At 45.7% G+C, this 18,406-nt stretch overlaps 1 protein-coding gene across 3 annotated transcripts in view; it reads right to left on the bottom strand.

The window, feature by feature from the left end:
- The window catches only part of RIPOR2 (RHO family interacting cell polarization regulator 2), a 69,616-nt gene that overhangs the window by 26,358 nt on the left and 24,852 nt on the right, over positions 1–18,406 (bottom strand). For all 3 annotated transcript variants that reach the window (XM_075494249.1, XM_075494250.1, XM_075494251.1), the window contains exons 2-8: positions 8,730–8,856; positions 7,326–7,481; positions 6,618–6,696; positions 6,376–6,399; positions 5,280–5,333; positions 2,232–2,381; positions 1,196–1,259 (exon numbers count right to left, since the gene is read on the bottom strand). In XM_075494249.1, the coding sequence (XP_075350364.1) occupies positions 1,196–1,259; positions 2,232–2,381; positions 5,280–5,333; positions 6,376–6,399; positions 6,618–6,696; positions 7,326–7,481; positions 8,730–8,856 (654 nt within the window). The remainder of the gene's footprint in view (positions 1–1,195; positions 1,260–2,231; positions 2,382–5,279; positions 5,334–6,375; positions 6,400–6,617; positions 6,697–7,325; positions 7,482–8,729; positions 8,857–18,406) is intronic.

Genomic DNA, 18,406 nt, shown 5'->3' with positions numbered 1-18,406 from the left:
CTACACTGCGTGACCTTGTGTTTCCTTCAGCATGTCCACGCTGCAGTTCTGCTGTGGGTTTTTGTATAGCAGTATCTGGCTCAGGCTCTGTGTGTCCATCTTGTAACTCTACATCTGTGCATCTTTGACTGCCTTTCCAGTACTGAAGAGTGGGGGCTTTAAAACCTGAGATTTGGTGCTATGGGATGGAGCTAGGAGAACTCTAACAGCTGCTGCACTTGTTTTCTCTAATATGGGAGCACGGATTAACTATTTTAACTTAATCTAAGCTAGATCATGTTTTATGCAGGGCAACCATGGGATGCAACTAACTCACAACTGTGACAAGCCAGGCAGAACCAAAACCCTGTATGAGATTTGTGAGCTCTAAAAACTCCACCAGCAATACTGTGGATTTTTTAAATGGCAAGATTTCAAGTGAAGAATTAAGAGTGCATGAATATTTAGATACTGATTTTGTTTTATAGAACTATTTTCATCCCAGTGATTGAAGATCCAAAAAAGATATCCCCCCACAATCTCTTCTTTAAGACATTTAGTCTTAAAGGGATAACAGCATTAGCAATACCTGGTGATTCACTGAGGCTTCAGGTAAAACTGATTCCATTGTATTCAAACCCATAAAGTCCCCTGTCGTAAAGACAAGGAATAAAACGGAAAGGTGAATGCCACCACTGAGTTATCTAGGTGTTTAAATGGTAAACTATCCCTGGCTCTTTGCTTTTTTACATTTGTTCAAAAATAGCAGTAGTCAGAATCAGCACAAGTAAAGGACTTAGAAACAGCTGATGTCAAATTAAGAACGTATTTTAAACTTCAGCTCCATGGGCATTCACATAATTTCCCAGTCATCATCTTAAAGGATTATGGAAATAGAGGCAAAAGGTACAGCAGCCTTCAAAACAGAATTGCTTTGGCTGTTAGGAGGAGTGTTTGAGGGAGATAACTAGCCTTGAAAACAAGAAGCAGCATCTCAGAAAGTCTCTCTGTAAGCTTTGATGTTCCTGGCTCTGTGATCCTTTCCACTGGGCAGGGGTGTAAGTTGGGGGTTCGAAGGCTCAGCAATGGCTGCGGTGGGGGAAAACCGCACCTACCATAAATACACGTCACACTAGCATGTCTCGATGCCCTCGCTAACGTGCACAGCGACTGCTGCTGTTTTGGAGAAAGAAGGGAAAGGTGAAAAGGCAATTACCTTTCATCTTGATGCAAAACTCCCCCAATAGGTTTTCCAGCTCTGCTTCTATGGTACACATGTTCTGTGTTCGAAAAGAGAACAGTGAGGTCAGACAAACCCTCTTTCTGCCTTTTTTTTTTCTTTTCTTTTTTTGGGTTTCCTTTCTTTTTTAAGGTCTATTTGGAAGGGAAGATTCTGTTATGCAGATGAAAGATATTTTGCAGTAAAATCAATCTGCCAGAGCCCTCCTTGCTGTTTAGCTAGGTCTGGCCCTAAAAATGGCAGCTGAGCTACGCCTGCTCACGCCGAAGCTGAATGTAACCCCATGCTCTTCTTCTTTGCGCTCTAATCCTCCCACTGGCAGAGGGCAGTTGTGGCCCTTGAAGCATAACCCGGTCACTGTCCCAGTCCTCTCCAGCCAGCACATGTGCCAGCAGCAGCTCCGTGCCAAAGTGGCTCCCAGTATGTTTTTAATCTCTCAAGAAACACAGACTGCATTAAGAAAAAAAAAAAGACTGTTGGAGACAGGTACCGGACCCTCTCCAGTTCTTCCTTCAGATTTTGGAAGGCTGTCACAGCTTGTGTGCTGGGATGTTTGCAACATTATTAGACCTTTCTTCATCCACTGCCTGTTTAATAACATAGATGCTGATCACAGCAAGTAAAACCGGATAGGATGCAGCAGATGTCTGTATACACGTGAATTCCAGCCAATCTGCCATCCCAAAATCTGCGGGGTGGGAAAGACATAGTTCGAATATATGTAGGTTTGGGGCAGATTTATGCTTTTTTCATGTGCAGCAGTTCCTGGGTATAACTCTGCTCTTGTCGAACATAAACATTATTATTTCAAGGAACTCTTTGGGCCCATGTAACCTGTCTTTGTAAGTCATCAGGTATTCACCTGAAGACAAACAAATAAATAATAACTCTTCTTTGCTGAATTTTCCTTTTCATTCTTTTATCTGGATGACGTTCTCCCTGAAATCAGTGGCAAAGTTCCCCTGGCCTTCAAAGAGTGTGAGAGCAAAAGACTAAACTGAGGAGGATGTACCTCTGTGTACTCCTTGTAACTCCTGTTGATTTCGGTTAAACTCTCTCGAGCTGCTTTGCTGGCAGGAGACATTGCAAAGGCTTGCTTCATTTTGCTGGCACCATCACAGAGACGTCTTTGGATACAATAGGCTTCATAGAGCTCATCCACCTAGTGGGAACAATGAGGGTGCATTGAAAAAAACCTGAGAAAACCCAACAAAATAAAACCAACAAACAATGCCGTCATTTGCATTACAAGGAAACTAAGCCATTGGAAGGGGTGAGCAAATGAAGCTGTGATCCTGTTACAGTCTATGAAAAAGAAACACAAGATAAAAATAACTTCCGCTATAAAAATCTCAGTACAGCAACACCAGATGCTGCCAGCAATTCACCTGCCTGCCCTGCATGCCTTTAACCATTGCTACTCCCTTTCCCCCCTGTCTGGGCTACGTACAATCATAACGGTAGGGCAGGCACGCAGCAAGCTTCTCAAATATATCAGTGTGGAAGAGCTCTTTCAAAGGCAACTGCAACATCTACACTGCCAAAGGGGACTGGACGTGTTAAATGGCACGTTTAACAGGGCCAGCAATGTCTCCTGCATTGCTAACGCCAGCCACGGATCGAGGTTGTTGCAATATTTGACTAATAGGTAATATTGGAAGCAGGGAGTGATTTTTTTTTTTTGAAATCTCACTGCCTGTCCTCCAGAAACTGGGAGTCATAGTCAAAATCAGCACAAGTAAAGGACTTAGAAACAGCTGATGTCAAATTAAGAAAGTTTTGAACTTCAGCTCCACAGGCATTCACATAATTTCCTAGTCATCTTCTTAAAGTCTTTTGGCATGACTTAGGCACGCAACATTTCATAAGCACTCTGGCAGTTTTGCAAAACCTACTCACACACAGTTTAAAGCCTCACCTGGACCTAGCTTCAGAGTGCAATGGATTTACGTGTGTCTCATGCTTTGGTTTCCCTTTTCCCTCTGATCCCTGCACTGAATGTATACATTTGCTCCATCTGAGCTGTTCGGTGGGAGTCTACAGTGGTATAGCTGCTGTGTGTGCGTATATATATACATATATATATACACCAGCTATATATAGTGGTATAAATTTATATAAACTTAATGTGCCAGATACAGATGTAGGTTTTCTAATCTGACTTTATCAGGGTGAGGAGAAGGAAAGAGGAAGCTGTCTCTTCTTTCTGCTTCTAATGTCCCTGCTAAGATAGGATGATATTTGTTTTTTACCTAGAATAACTTTCTTCCTTTGTTGTCTCTGACATCAAGCAATCGCCCTGTGCCCCATGGTGCTTGTTGCTTGGTAGTGGATTTTCACAGCGGAGTTTCTCTCTATGAAAGCTCCAGCGCCTTGGCTTCCTCAGTCTAAGACTTGTGTTGCTGCATTAGAGATGAGCCTGATGTGACAATCCAGGCGTGTTCCAAATCCCATTTTCCAAGCCTGCTTAACCTCTAACAAAATGCTTGTTGTTGCTTATTTGTTTGGAGCGGGACTGTTCTTCCTGACGGCTTCAAAGCATTAGGTCAACTTTTACAAGGCTAGCTTGGATACCCGGTGGCTGAAGCCTCTGACTTGAGGGATTCCTAACCAAAACAGGGACTGCTTTGCAAAGTGAAAGAGTTCAGCAAAGGGTATTGGAGGCACAGGTAGCATTTTGACATTTCAAAATTACAAAAAAAGCTTCTTGGAGTCATACCCACTCCTATTTCGCTTGCAAGTCAGCAAGCTAAAGACAGCTGCTATAAATAGCTGTCACTTGGTATTTACTTCTGCCACCCGGGCGGAGCGTTAGCCCAGGGTTGATGTCCTGCCCCTGCCCATGCGAGCGCAGCTAGGGCACGCTCCTCTGCCCCCCTAAATACGTGGGGTCTGCTGCTGCACATCCCGTTTTCCTCGCTCTGCTTCCTCTACAGAGCGGCAGCGGATAGATGGCAGAAGGCATCGCTGCGGCCCTGATTCGGTACAGCTGAAACAGACCTTCTCTATCATTAGAAACAAAGCTGTTTCTTTACCTGCCCAAGCCCGTTGGTTTTAACGCAGCACAGCTTGGCTCCTTTTGTCTCTGTTGCTGTGGGTTACAGAAAGTGAACTAATGTACTCGGCAAGCTTGAGTAATACTGACCAGCATTACCTCTTGTGTTCGGTGCTTTTCAGTCCTATTATAAGTCCTGAAACCATTAGCTCTGAGCAGGCTAGAGTGGGAAGGACTTGAATGGAAATGTTCTTTAAGCACTAATTTTGCCATTCATGCTGCCAGCAAGAGAGAGGGTCGTTTGGGGAACAAAATTTCAGTCTATCGCCCGATGATTTATATTTTTTTTTCGGCTCCAGGAGTAAGAGAAGACTGAAATTAAAAGGTTTGGATGGGTTGTCATAATTGGAGCACTTCAAGCTGCGTGAACACTTTTCAAATGACTCTCAAAAGACATTTCATCCGTCAAAAATAATTCATTCTTTTGTCAGGCTCAGAAAAGCAACTAATCGCTAGCAGATATGTTTATAAGTAAGAGAATACATGCCATGGATTTTGTCCAGCTCTAAAATGTATTAGTATAAATCACAAGTACCTCTACTGACTATTCTCACCAATGTAATCAAGTGGATGTGGGCCCCAAACCATGCAGCAAGAGCATTAGCAGTGAAATCCAGGAATAAATCCAATCTAGCTGCTGCGTACAGTAGAGACAACCGGCGAATTAAATGACTTTCAGATGCAATTCTCTCTCTACCTATAGTTTAACGATAAGCATGCAATGAGAGAGATGTTTCCCAGCAAGCGCCTGACCCTGCGTTCTCTCTCTACCTAAAAGCCAGGTGGGAGTGCCTCGGGGCACGGCTGGACCTCGGGGGCTACGAACCACATGGAAACCCTTTCTTTGGCTCCGACCACCAGCCCATCGCAGTAAAAATACTGAATCTGGGAGAGGCTTCGTCAAGGCGGCCTCCCCGGAGCGGAGGGGTAGCAGGAGGCCAAGGGTTTGTTTTCCTAATAGCACAGGAGCAGATGCAGAAGAAAGACGATAGGAGTGCTCATTACCTTGCTAATGTGGAACTCCAGCCTCCTCATGTATCTTTCGACCGCTTTGATTTGCTGAAGGAAAGGAAGAGGCAGAGGGTGAGGCACATTTAAATAAATCAGTAAGTCATCACCACGCTAGCTCTGCTCGGGTCTTCAGGTCCCCATGAGGCTGAGAAACTCCTCCTTAAAACATGCAGGGTTTGGTTGCCCGTGAATCTGGAGTTAGCTGTCCCACCTTACCACCATTAATCTGCAGCTGACAATGGAGCTCACTGACTTCTGTACCTAATGTATTTTTGACAAAAAAAAGGTTTTCTTTCATGGGATTTCCCTAGTTCTTTGAATTCTTAAAAAAAAAAAAGGATCTGAGCTTTTTTAGTTCAAAATACAGTATTCTCAGTACTTTGAAAACCTGTATTAAAATTGATCGGGTTTTGCATTTCAAAATCCATCCTCTTCCTAGGCAAACTGTTTTTGAAAGCAAAACCAAGCTTGGCATTTTGACTGAAACAAAAGCCAGACTTGTTCAGGAAATGTTTTTGAAAGCTTTCCTTTTGTTTCACCCAAATTTTCCTGCAGGGAAAAATATTTTCAATTTTTCAATCTTTTCTTCCCCAGGACTGGCAGGAGCAGGGATGAGCCGGGACTTGAGCTGGCTCCCACAGTGGCATGCCCCTGCCAGCCTCCCACCCGCCTGCAGCTGGCAGGGCGAAGTCGCACAAGGCGATGAATTTAACGGCTGGCAGCGGACAGAAATAGGAGGCCTCGCTCCTCCGCCTCCCTCCTCCCCTGGCAGGGCTCTGCCTCCTTCCCTGTGCCTGTCCCGGAGCCAGTTTAACTTGACAGACCCTGAGGAAGGGCTGATAGGGTAAGTTCGGTGCCGGGTTAGCGAGCACAGCTGGCTGGTGGAGGCACCGGGCAATACCCGAGCCCCTGGGAAGAGGAGGGGAGCGGGACTTCTTCCTTCGCAAGTGCAAATTGTCAGGTAACTTCTCCCTCGATGGTGTTGGCCTGGGCAGTAGGTCCGGCTGAGAGAGGTTTCCCATGCCAGCTATGTACACCGTACCAATACTAACGCTTCCTTGCAAAACCAGTGTCAAAGGGGGTAACGTACCTTATCTAAATCGTACAGAACTCCCTGCAACAGAGAAGATAGAACTGTGATTAATTTTGCAACATAACAGCACCACGAGAAAGTAATGTTTGCCAGTCAATAGAAATCACAAGCAAGACCAGGGCTGGAAGGGAAGAAGAGCATCAACACAAATTCCCTGTATCCCACTCCCACCCCATGGCTGCTCCAGCACCTCAAGAAGGTTACTGTGCATCCGCACGATGAAAAAGCGTGACACGTACCAGGCGTGAGTTTCTTTTCATGTCTTTTAACTGAGTAGTCAACTTATCCAGCTCTGTCTGGTGAACTTCCAGATACTCGCTGTAAACACAAACCAGAGAAGGGATGCATGAGCTCTGCAGCACATACCGAGCTGGCTGCTGACCATCCTAAAAGAAAATCTGTGCAACAAATGCTTTCCTCATTGGATCCGTTTTCAGACAAAAACTCATTTACATTGATCTGTCCTAAAAGCAGCTCCCTGCTGCCTTTTTGGGAATAAAGAGGAGCCACTTATTTAGCTGCGTATAAGAGCTCGGTGTTCTCCTTACACTGAACAACCAGTTTCAAGGAAGCTAATCTGTTGCTTAGTTTACGGGCTGGTGCCTTCCAGTCGCTGCTCCTGTATCTGGCTGGTAAAAGCCCTGTTATCGTCTGGGACGTTATCTTAAGGGTGATACAAGCCTCTGACAGGACTCTAGGAAATTCGGAGCAAAAAAATTCTAATGCTGAAATCCCAGCCTTTGGGAGCTTTCCTAGCAATGGGAGTGGAAATGGGATTTTGCCCCATTTCCCGTACAAATATTTCAGATCCTAAGTGTTACAATCCGGGCTCCAAGAGGTCTATTTTCCTCTCCTATGATTAAGGATCCCTGTTCCTGTGATATGTTTCTCTAGGCTCTAAAATGTCACAGAAAGCTTCAATCAACAAGCGGGATAAAGGCTCTTACTCCAGGCCATTCTTCAGGGCTCGGTAGACCTCTTCCATCCTTTTAGGTTGGGGCTCTTTGGGCGTGGTGCTGTTCTTATGGCCCAAATTATGCGTTTTCTTCACCTTTGCTTGGGGCTTCTTGAGTGCAGAGGAATTTTCAATAAAGGAGTTACACCTGCAAAATGAACATTAAAGAGGAGGAAACCCCTATAAATCATAAAGATCTCAAAGGAGCGTAGCTTGAAGAAATCTTCTGATATTACCTCTGCTAGCAGAAACGAATCTGCTTCTGTGCCTGCCAGTTAAAGGACTGCGTTTGTTCACAGGTTAAGAGGTCTGAGCAGCCTGGGACACGTGCTGTCAGCTTTTGATGTGCCAGTTGCCTTGCCGAGATACGAACGCTGGTCTGGAAACGCCAGGCCGAGTCTGAGGCTCATCAGACGTTTCCCTGTCTTATACCATGCCTGTCCTGCCTCACATCGCTCAGCCACAGCTATAAAAGGGCTGAGCTACATCCCGGTGCTAAAAACAAAAGGGAGCCCAGATAATCTCAGGTGTAAAGCCCGGGGGCTCCTAAGGGAGTTTGGGGCTCGGTTAAGAGTGTGTCTGGAGGACAGCATCACGCCGCTGGCCTTGAGCATGGACCATAGGTAGCTCTGTATGGCAGAGGGAGGATAGTTGTGCCGCATATAGGTGCCTCTTTGGCACCTATGGGGGTAGGTCAGCATCTAACAACCATCACTGACTTGAGGGGACGATGGGAGGCGACCCTTTGCCTGCCGTTCCTCCTCCATTGCTACCTGGTGGTCTGGCACTCGGAGGCTTTACACAAATTAAAATTAACTGTAAAGTAGCTTCTGGGGGCATCAGGGACTGGCTGACTTGGTCAGTGCCTGAGTCAAAGCCCTAAGTCCTGTCTAGCTAAAGGGCGGTGCAAGGAAAGGCTCTGCAGCCAAGTTCTGCCCCGTTTCCAGCAGGACACGAAGGCGGCCCCGCAAGGGAAACGGAGTTGTTTTGAATTCACAGCAGCGTGGCAATGAGAAAACTGTCTTTTAGGTAGCAATGGTCTTAAACTGGGGGCGGTGGGAAGTGTATCATGTTCCTGCACATTTCATATGTTGAAAAGATCACTGCATAAGTTAGTAAATTAAAATGATTCTCTGAAATTCTCTCACAGCTCTAAGGCATGTGAGGAAGCCCTGCATTAATGGGGGAGAGGCAAACAGGCACTTGGTAGCTAAGGCAGAGGGTAACAGCTTAGTTATACGAACAATATAGAGAGATATTTTAGCCTAGAAGGCTTTCTTTGGCAAGTCAGAGAGAAGGCAGTCCTCTCTCACCTCTTTTCCACCTTCACCCCCTAAACCCCAGGGCTCCCATAGGGCCTGATTTGGAAATTCCCCTCAGACAGCACGGCACTTGCCTGGAGCGTCTCTCCTGAAGCCCGCTGAAGCCAGCGAAGGACTGGCTTCTAATAATCCCATTAGGACCTCCTGGAGAGTATGAATGTGATCCTATTGACATGATTTCGGGAAGCCTGGAAGATATTCCTGAAAAACAACAGAAAGCAGGTCAGTGACGATGGAGGGTAAGAGGCAGACACTGAGGCCGGGACTGCCTGGTGCCCATCAGACCTGGTAAGGGGTAACTGAACCCCACGAGGGGCCGCGAGCCAGGGCACGAATCTGTTTGCATCGCCAAATCGTTCCACCTCAAAAATGAAATGGTCCTATTTTCGCTTCTGACTTACAGCCCAGAGTCTACTGAAAATGTGCCGGAGACACAAAGAGGGTCTGGATGGGGGACTAGAAACCAGATGCTTCAGCATGCTAATTCCAACGCCATCCCCAATTTCTGCCGTGCCCAGCATGCTTCCCCCCAGGCCTGCCGTCCCAATCTGCTACATCAGAGTGTCCTGGAGATTATTTTGGGAATGTGCAGAGCTCTTAGAGGGCTCTCACCATCACCGTGAAGTGTTATTACATATATTAAAATAAAAAAAAAGAGGGTTCATTCAGCATGAATCAAGTCCTGCAGCTCCCCTTTGATCCTTGCTCATTTTCCCCGTGGCTGTTCCCGCCTGGCTGCTGAGAAGGAAGACACGGTGGGTGTACATGCAGCCACGGCGTGCCGTGATGAGAGAGGGATGCTCTCCACCACGACGAGAGGCGAGTAAACAAGCTCCAGGCACCGTATGCTCTGCCTTTCATGTGTTCGGGGGGGCTCAGCACACTTGCTCTGTGTGTGCTCATTTCCAATGCCCAGCTCGGCAACTGCACCAAACTAAAGCGGTTTCAATCCGCCCGTACAGAAATAGCAAACAAGTGCCGTGGTTCACAACAGCTCCGTCAGCTTGCTGCTGCCACAGGGGGAGAGGGGGATGCCTCCCTCTTCCCTTCCTCCTTGCTCCACTGTTTTTGGTATCCTGACCCCAGTGCTCACTGCCCTCGGCAGACAACGAAGCAGATTTTTAAGCTGCCTTGGTTTTGTGCTGCTCTGGTGAGATGAATGGCCTCACCGAGCCGTCCGAGCAGCGTTAGGGCCAGCTGAGGCCAGGCGGCAGAGCAGGGAGCGGGAGGGGAAGCGGGATGCTGGAGAAGAGGGCACTGGTCCTCAGGTGCTGCCAGGGGCCGGCTCCCCCATCCCGCAGCACCCGGCTTCTCACTGCCTCCCCCTTCCCGGGGTGCCAGCGCGGCTGCTAACGCCGCTGCACCGTGAAACGGATTGAGAAACTAGGCTAGCTTAAAAATAACCTGACAAAAAAAATGAAAAAGAGAGTTTTTAATATTTTTTTCCCATTTATTTTAAAAGCTGGACCCAGCATGCTCCATACCCCCAGTTCATTTCACTCCAACAGCTGGGCTGAGGGGTGAGTTTGGTGCCGAGGCAGAACGGCATGGCAAGGGCTGGAGCTGCCCGCAGGCAACGGAGCTAATGCTCTGTGAAACTGCGACCTACGGGGCCGAGGGGATGACAGCGAGTTTAAATCACCCTCTCATCCCCACAGATGAGGAATGATCATGAGCACCCAAAAAAGCAGGCACTTGTGAAGGCCACAGATTTACAACACAAGCCTTCTCAACCGAACGTATTTATTAAAGATAAGCACCAGAGCTACATGGTGCCTGCACGGCAAACACTCACTGGAGAAAGCAAATACATGGGGAAACGTTGTGTGCCGTCCAGTTATGTTTAATTTGTAGCACTAAGCTGGGTAAATACTCTTTGAGGTGGCAGTAGATGTCATGGCGAGCTACTGCTTCTCTGTGGGGAGGACTGCATTGCCCAAGGAGCTGCTTTGTCAGGAATATGTCTGCAAGAGCTCCACCAGAAATACTTCTTCCAGTCTCAGCATTGCCAGCACTACTGGTAACGTGAAGTTTTCTCTATTGCACAACCAAAACAGTGTAAATCTTTCTGTTTCGGAAGCGAGAGCTGCCCCCTGTGACAGGACATCCCTCAGAGGTACCACCTGGGCTGCAGTTAAGGCCAGTTTTCTCCCCGCTGTGGCCAGCAGGTAACGGTGCTCCACCGCTCGTGTCCCCGGCTGAGCCCGGACGCAGCGCATCCAGCTCAGGGCTGAGCCAGCTTGTCCACAGCGAGGATAAACCCTTGGGATAAAGAAGTTGCTCTCAGGCAGACCAGGGTCGTGAGCACCCGCGCTGGGCCGAAACCCACGTCCAGGAGAGATGGGGGAAAGGGAGAGGGTGGGAGCAGAAAGGGCTCGGGAGCAGCCGCTCCTTGGAGGCTCAGGAGAAACCACAGTGAGGATGCTTTGGCTAACTCGCACAGGGATAAACATGCTCCAGCCACAGCTGGAGATACTTGAGTTCAGTCAATGAGAGCCCAAATTTGGCCCTACACTCACCCCTAGCTCCTTAAAGCCCTCAGCACACCTCTGCAGGGCTGAGCTCTGCTCAAGCTTGCCGATACCCCGCTCTTGGCAGAAGCCGCTTTGCAGCTTCCAGGGTGAAACCTCGCATCCCTGTAGACGGCACAGCGTCTGCCTAAGCCAGCTGACGTCTAACAGTTCAAACCCCACTGAGAACCAGCTCCTGAGAGACAAAGTGGAAACCACTCGATCACGGTACTCTGGGGGTCTGCGCAGCAAGTTGCCTTTGGTTTTGCAAATAACCTTAAGACGGTTATGCTGCGTGCTGTATGCTCCCATTTGCATACAAGGATTTGCATTAAAAGTTGGGTCCAGAGTGCCAAGGAGCAGAAAATCCCTTGCAAGTGTTCAGCACTTGCCCTGATTAACACCCTCACCACCAGCATCTGGAGACCCATGAGGGTAGAAGCTAAACCACGCTAACAGTCAAAGGAGATTTAACTGCATAAACATCAGCCATTCCTCAAAACATAAGAGGAATAAAACCAAACTTGAAGTTGGGTCCTAGTCATGACCACATTGGCTATAAAAACATAATTACTTTAGATTCAAAACTCTTGTCAAAATGCTAACAACTTCTACAGAATTAATATCTTCTGTATTAATGTGAATGAAAGGTGAACGGGTTCCGCTCCAAACGAAATCTTTATGTCCATGTGTGACCATGTGCACACATACTGGAAGTGTTTAGGTTTTCTTTTGCTTCGGGGAAACTTAAAAAAGTAGTAATTTTGGAAAAGGAATTTACTTATTTGTTTTGCTCAAGCACTCGGATGGCTTTGCAATGCTTTAGTAGCTAAGACCTTCCTCAAGACACCAGAAGGAAATGTGGAAGAGCAATCGAAATGCAAATTGAAGACCTGCCTGGAGCTACTTTTGCTTTGCTTTTGCATAAAATGGTCAGAATTCAGAGCCCAGATAGGCTTGTGCTCTCTCTATATATATTATATATAATCTTGGTGATTAATGTATGTTTCATTTCTGTACAGAAGAAAACTGTGATAAAAGGAGGTAACAGAGTCAGAACTGATGAAATCTCCCAGTTCTGTTCAGTTACTTTTCAGTTTGTCAGGTCAGAGGTTGACTCTATTGTACAAACACAGTCTGTTCTTAAGATTTAAACTTACATTGCTGACATCTCAGATACTTCCAACTGACCTCACAAAATCGCACCGACTCTGCCTACTAGCAGCAGCCCCTTAGCCCAGATTCACGTAGACAGTGGCTGCATACGGGCACCATGTCAATGGATTATTTATGATCTCCACATCTAGGAAATACATTTTGAGTGATGAGTATTTGTCACGTTGTAATATACTTTGCAGAGGGGGATTTATTTTCCTGTCTCTCAAACCATTCACAGACCTCTGTGCTACCTATTAAATAAATCTACTTCTGAATTTAATAATACAGTTGTATTGTGATTCTGCACATAGATATAGTCACTAGTATAATTTCAGTAAGGCTTAGCCCACAAGGACTTATCCAGATCTCTTGTTGACCTGACCAGTAACCCTACAGATGAACACTACCAAGGGGATTTTGGTGTTACTCCAATGCAGTGACCAAGTTTCTAAGTCTGCATTTAGTAGTTATCTGATATAATGCTGCTTGTCTTCTAGATACAGTATGCATTTTGCTCTCAATATAAAGCATATTGCACATCTAAAATGGTATTAAATGCTTTTGAGATTCGAGAGATCCACCAGTGGATGCAATGAGTACGCTTACATTTTTAAATTTATATAGCTAATGAACCACTGATGTTTCCTTTTAAAAAGTCACCAGTCTGCTTAATGCTAATATAAGCATGCGCTCTGTAGGAGCATAATTAACATAATTAGTATTGCCCGTGCTAAGTGCATGGCAGTTGAATGATGGGCCCATCAGCAGAGTCGAGGGATAAGGTGAAATCCTATCAGTACTCTTTCTCTGCCCTATTCACTGACAGCTTGCAGCAGGGAATGGCAGATAATTGATGATGTCTCTGTCCCCGGGGAAATAAAAGTCCCCTCTCCCAGCTCTCTTTTCAGTCTGGAAACAGGGAAACAGCTGAGCCTGAGCTAATGAGAGGGGAAGGGACCATCGAGCCCATCACTTCCACAGGGATGCCCTCTCTTCATCACCCTCAGCGTGGACCTCCACCTCCCATAACGCTGAAATATTTGATAAACAGTGTGGACGTCAATCCAAGCTGAGAGAGGGGAAATTCAGTCAGAAACACATTTCCTAAATCTAGACTGACTTTCACACGGTCTCTTTTTGTTTGCTTTTCCCTCATGCCGAATCTGGAGACAATATTTTTTGTTCACCACATGATGAGGGGAAGTTGTTTTTGCTACACATGTGCTAGCAACTATGTAAAGCTGCAATAAATATACCAGTGGTGATGGTGCCCTTGATTCCTCCTGTTCTCTCCTTGTAGCAGCTACGGCTCTGGGTCTAGGGCTTGCTGTAGGGTGTTCGGGAGCTGTCTGCAGCTGAGAGTTCATGGAATAGAGGCTTTGAGGATGCTTTGGGATTATGTATAATCCTTGGTTAAATGGGAATGGGGGGTAGGACTCAATGACTGAAGGGACCTTTGATAATCCTTTGTTCCTATATTATTTCTTTGTGTGACACATGTTTCAAGGTCCATTCTGGATCTAAGGAGCTGCAATACCTACAATGAGATAGTTAGTATGTTGTTCCTTCTGCTGATCTGTGGTCTGCAGGCTGTCTGTTAAAAATTGGTGATAATTATTTAGGTTAAGTTAAGCTGAGGGGGTCCACTAAACTGATGCGAGTGGATGGCTACAGAAGTTAACTGATTCTGGTTTGCATGCTAGGAACATTTCTTACCTGCAAACCTGGGGTATGTCTAACAAATGAACTGGTATCTTCTTGAATAATGAAAGAAAAGAATATGTTCATCTCTCATCTATGTCAAGGTCTATATTCTGCTTATCAGACTAGCTGGCAAGCTTACAAAGGTAAAAACTTTTTATTGCAATAAGATCCCATTTAGGAGCATGCATCTCCAAAAGAATAAATCCAGTAAGGGAAGAAACTGATTATACACTAGAATACTACACGCCGTCCTCCTCCCAGCCAGCCAATTCTTTCTGCTTTGCACTCATAAATCCAAAGAGCACAATTCAATTCTAAACTTACTAAGGCTCAGTTCAATTCTAAGCTCATTCAGTACGCCTTCAGCTGGTGTTGCTTGCTTTTGTAGCCTAAAGTCTAGTCATTTCTAATATTCATTTTCCAACTTCTTTCTGACTTAATTGAATCACCCTGGCAGTATGAGGCCAGCATGGCCAGTAGCCCAAATAACCACCTGGAATTTATGCTTTCCATGTTCCCTAGACTCCTAGAAGGCACAGAGGCATGCATCTTGGATGATAATGTAGACATTCTTGTGGATGGTTTTTTAATATAAAAATTTGACAATAATATATGGGTAAGAGTGCTCAGGAGCATTATAAAAACTCTCACCAAAAAATTTCATTCTTTCACAAGAGTTTTTACACTTCTAGGACAAAAATTCAGGCTCATAATTCATGAATGTGCCAGGAACATTTCTGTGGGATGGGATCTCCTGGAAGCACCTGTAGAAGGGTGTCTTCTGTTGGTCACTGAATTACATGAATTATGACTTTCATGGCATATTTTATGCTCCCAGTGATTAGGCTGCTCCTTCCTTGTGCAGGGTAGCATTTGCCAGAGTTGTACAGACATGTGAGCTCCATCTGAAGAACTATTCTTGGTTGCCAGAACTAAATCATGTGCATTTGTTCCATCAAAGTCCAAGGCTATGAGATATTCCTAAATAGCAGCATATGGCTACACTGACAAGCACACTTCCCAAGCCTACATCAGATGGTGAAAGGCCAGCAGATCTGTGAGCTTCGAACGTTAATTTTAGCGTACAGAAAAAGAGCCACATGGGCTTACCGCCATGGCTGCGGAGAGCAGTATTGCACTGAGAAGGAGCTATAGCCGAGATGGCTCCCTCTCTTTCAAATGGGAGACGTGGGAGGACCCGAGTCACGCCTGGGTGGGCATCAAAGCCACTGGTACCCACGTATTCCTGCCCCAGCACAAGGAGGCAAGCTTCTGCCCCATCTCTTGCAGCAACAAGAATCTTAGTTTAACCCACCGCAGCTCGTGCTGCCCTCCCTGGCAGACTGAGGTGGGTCTCTTCCCACCACGGACATCCAAGCCTCGCCTCTCACGCCGCCGACTCCCCAGCAGGATCTCTCTGAAGGCTCGTGCTCCCTTTCCACTGACGGCTTTATCTGCGTTAGTGATGCCTGCAGTGATTCTTTTTTTTATTAGTCGTATTTCAATACCTTCAGTTTGGGTGGATCCAGTTTTCACAATGCACAAGGAAGTGTTTACGTAACTCATGCATCTTTTATAGCTCTACTTAAGCCCATAGCTGGGAGCTTTACTTTGTCATGCAGAAATCCCCGCGAGTGAGTACAAGGCACCATTACCTGTTTCTAATAAATGAAAATATTAGCTTTGAGTACTTTGGTACCAAATTTTAGCTTTTGTTTCAAATAATATTTTTTCCAAGACTTGATACTAATAGCAAGACTTGTACTTTATGGTCTCATTTCCGTAAAAACATTTTTTTATGTTGTATGTAAGGACATTTTCAACTCAAATGCTACAGTATTTGCTAGCTCATCACTAGACACCCTGAGCAGAAACACACGTTGTCTACCATCTGGAATAGCTCATGCTGTTTGTTCTGCTCCTCCTACCCAAACTGGATGAAGTATATAAACCAAAAGGCAATAATAATAGTAATAAGAAGAAAGCTAACAATCCAGGTCAATAGCAAAATGGTAAAGGAATCTGTGGCTGTAAAGGTATAGGATGATCTTGATGATATACTTGATGATCCCACCACAATATAGCTCCATAAATTCAGTAAGCATCGGTCATCTTTCACACCAGTCTAGGTGCCAAAGTCAGGGTGGGGACTTTTACCTTCATCTTTTATTTTTACTGTAAAACGTGCCGTTGGCTCTAACTCTCATCGCCTCGCTAGCACAGAAATACTGACTGACAGTGGCTAAGGCAAAAGCAGCACCCTTCTGTCTTGTACGACAATTAGCTTTCTTCCTGCCCTTTTTGTGGCTACGCTTTCACCAGAGCTCTTGGTACATGCCCCGTTTCCCCAGCTGGGGGGTCACAAACTGCCCCTTCCTCTGCTCAACCTCCCCTCAGAGAAATCGCTCCTCACCCTTGGTATAGCACGTGCTGAAAACATAAGGAGAGGGAAATGCAAATGAGTTATTTCGCTGTAATAAACCCAAGGAAAATAAATTCCATCCTAAATGGCTCCTGCGCACAACAGATGGGTTCGTGGTAGCTGACCTCATTTTCTTCAGTCCCACCGTTTGTTTTGCTCTGGCAGCTGGAGTGAGGGTGCGCACGAACCCCACGCGGTGCCCTCCCTAATGCCGTTCCCTTACAGCAGTCGGAACACAGAGCAATCATATTCAGCTGGTATTAGTGCAGATAAGCAAAATTTGGTCTGTAACAGTACGTATGAGTGTGGCTGATGGATCAGAATCTGGCCGTCTAATTAGATTTGACGTTCATTCATTTCAAACCCACCCCGCTATGCAGAATTATTTTTGATTAGAAGTCAACTCCAATTCTACTCATCATTGATTATTCTTTATGTCAATTAAAGCATTAATTAAAACCAAAGCCCTCCTGCCGTTCAAGTGCTGGCAAATAATCTAAAGAAAAAGCATTTCTGAGAATCAACTGAGAATGATCATCTCGTGCTTTAAACCCACTGTGCACCGAACCCGTAACAGCGGTTTGGCGTGAGTGACCTGCACGCGTAATGAATCACGCTGTCATTTCAGCAGCGCTACACGGGAGTAAATGTGGAAGACTACGCAGCTCTTGTTGTCTGTCCCTATATTAGGAGACAAACTGCAAGGAGCGATCTCGTGAGAAGTAGTAAGACTAGCAGGATGCAAAATGGGCTGTGGGAACTATTCTGTCTAGCAGCAGCCTGGCTACTTCTCTACCTTTTGGCATACGCTGCTGAACACTGCCCTGTCGACCAAATGCATTGGGTGGAATTTCAGTTTCTCAGCTCAGATCACAAAAAGTGATCAACCTATTCTGCACTTTTGCAAGCATGAGCAGCAGGGGAGGGCTAGGAAACGATGAGTGGTGCTGGTGGCATCCCTTGTCCCTTACTGACCAACAGTAACATTTGGACGAGCCCATGAGTAAGATCTGAGAACTAGTGGGGTAAGTCAGCCCTGATGTCCATAGATGCAACTCTGGTGCAAGTCTTTTGGTAAAATCCATGATGACTCTGAGCAGTGACCTAAATTTGTGTGTCAAGTGTAAGCAGTAGAGTGGCTTCACTTTCTCAGACTGTGTAAGCAATGAACGTAAAAACCTTCTCACTGGCAGGAGAGAAAAGCAACGACCCAGCAGTGTTTAATATAAAATCATCCTTAAGAGCACTGCTTTCTTTTATTACTTTGCACCAGTATTTCTGCTGTTTACAACCCTCATTTAACGCAGACGACAGCAGCACAGGCAAGGACAGCAAGCCAAGGCTACCACCTCTTTGCACCTGCAGGAAAGTAAATGCATCAAGTAAACCCATATAGGATGGTTTAGGTAACCAGTGGGCTGCTCTAGAGATTAGTTGTTTTGCTTCGGCCAAGACAGACAAACTGTAGCTGTACTCAGCATCCAGTCCAGGTATGCTCTAATATAAGCATGAGTGAGCTAAATTAAACAAATAAGACAGGCATTTCATCCCTGAAAGGAAAGTAAAACATCATTGTTGTCAAATCCTTTCAGTCGCTAATGAGATACAAACGCTTTGCTGTTCCTCTTTAAATATATGGGATTAGGGTGACTTAAAATGCCTTGGATGTTTATACGATCGTTCTATTTCAAGGGGTGTCTTAATGGCACATCGCTCACTAAAATATTGTTGAAGATGCATCGCTACATCTTTTAGGAGAGAACATCTTTAAAGCTGGACGTTCTTGTCCCAGATATGAGTATTGCAGCAACGGATTTATTTAATCTTTTCGACACCTCACAAGTGTGGCCATTTCAAGAGCATTGCCATAAAAGTCCTGCACTACTTCATTTATATTTGGCTATAGCACGTGTCTGAAGCGTTCTTCTAGTACGTCAAGTGGTTGAACACTGTCCAT

This window comes from Mycteria americana, chromosome 2 (genome assembly GCF_035582795.1).
Source record: "Mycteria americana isolate JAX WOST 10 ecotype Jacksonville Zoo and Gardens chromosome 2, USCA_MyAme_1.0, whole genome shotgun sequence".
NCBI lineage: Eukaryota > Metazoa > Chordata > Aves > Ciconiiformes > Ciconiidae > Mycteria > Mycteria americana.
The sequence above is the reverse complement of the archived record's forward strand: the minus strand, read 5'-3'. Positions and strand labels throughout refer to the sequence as shown.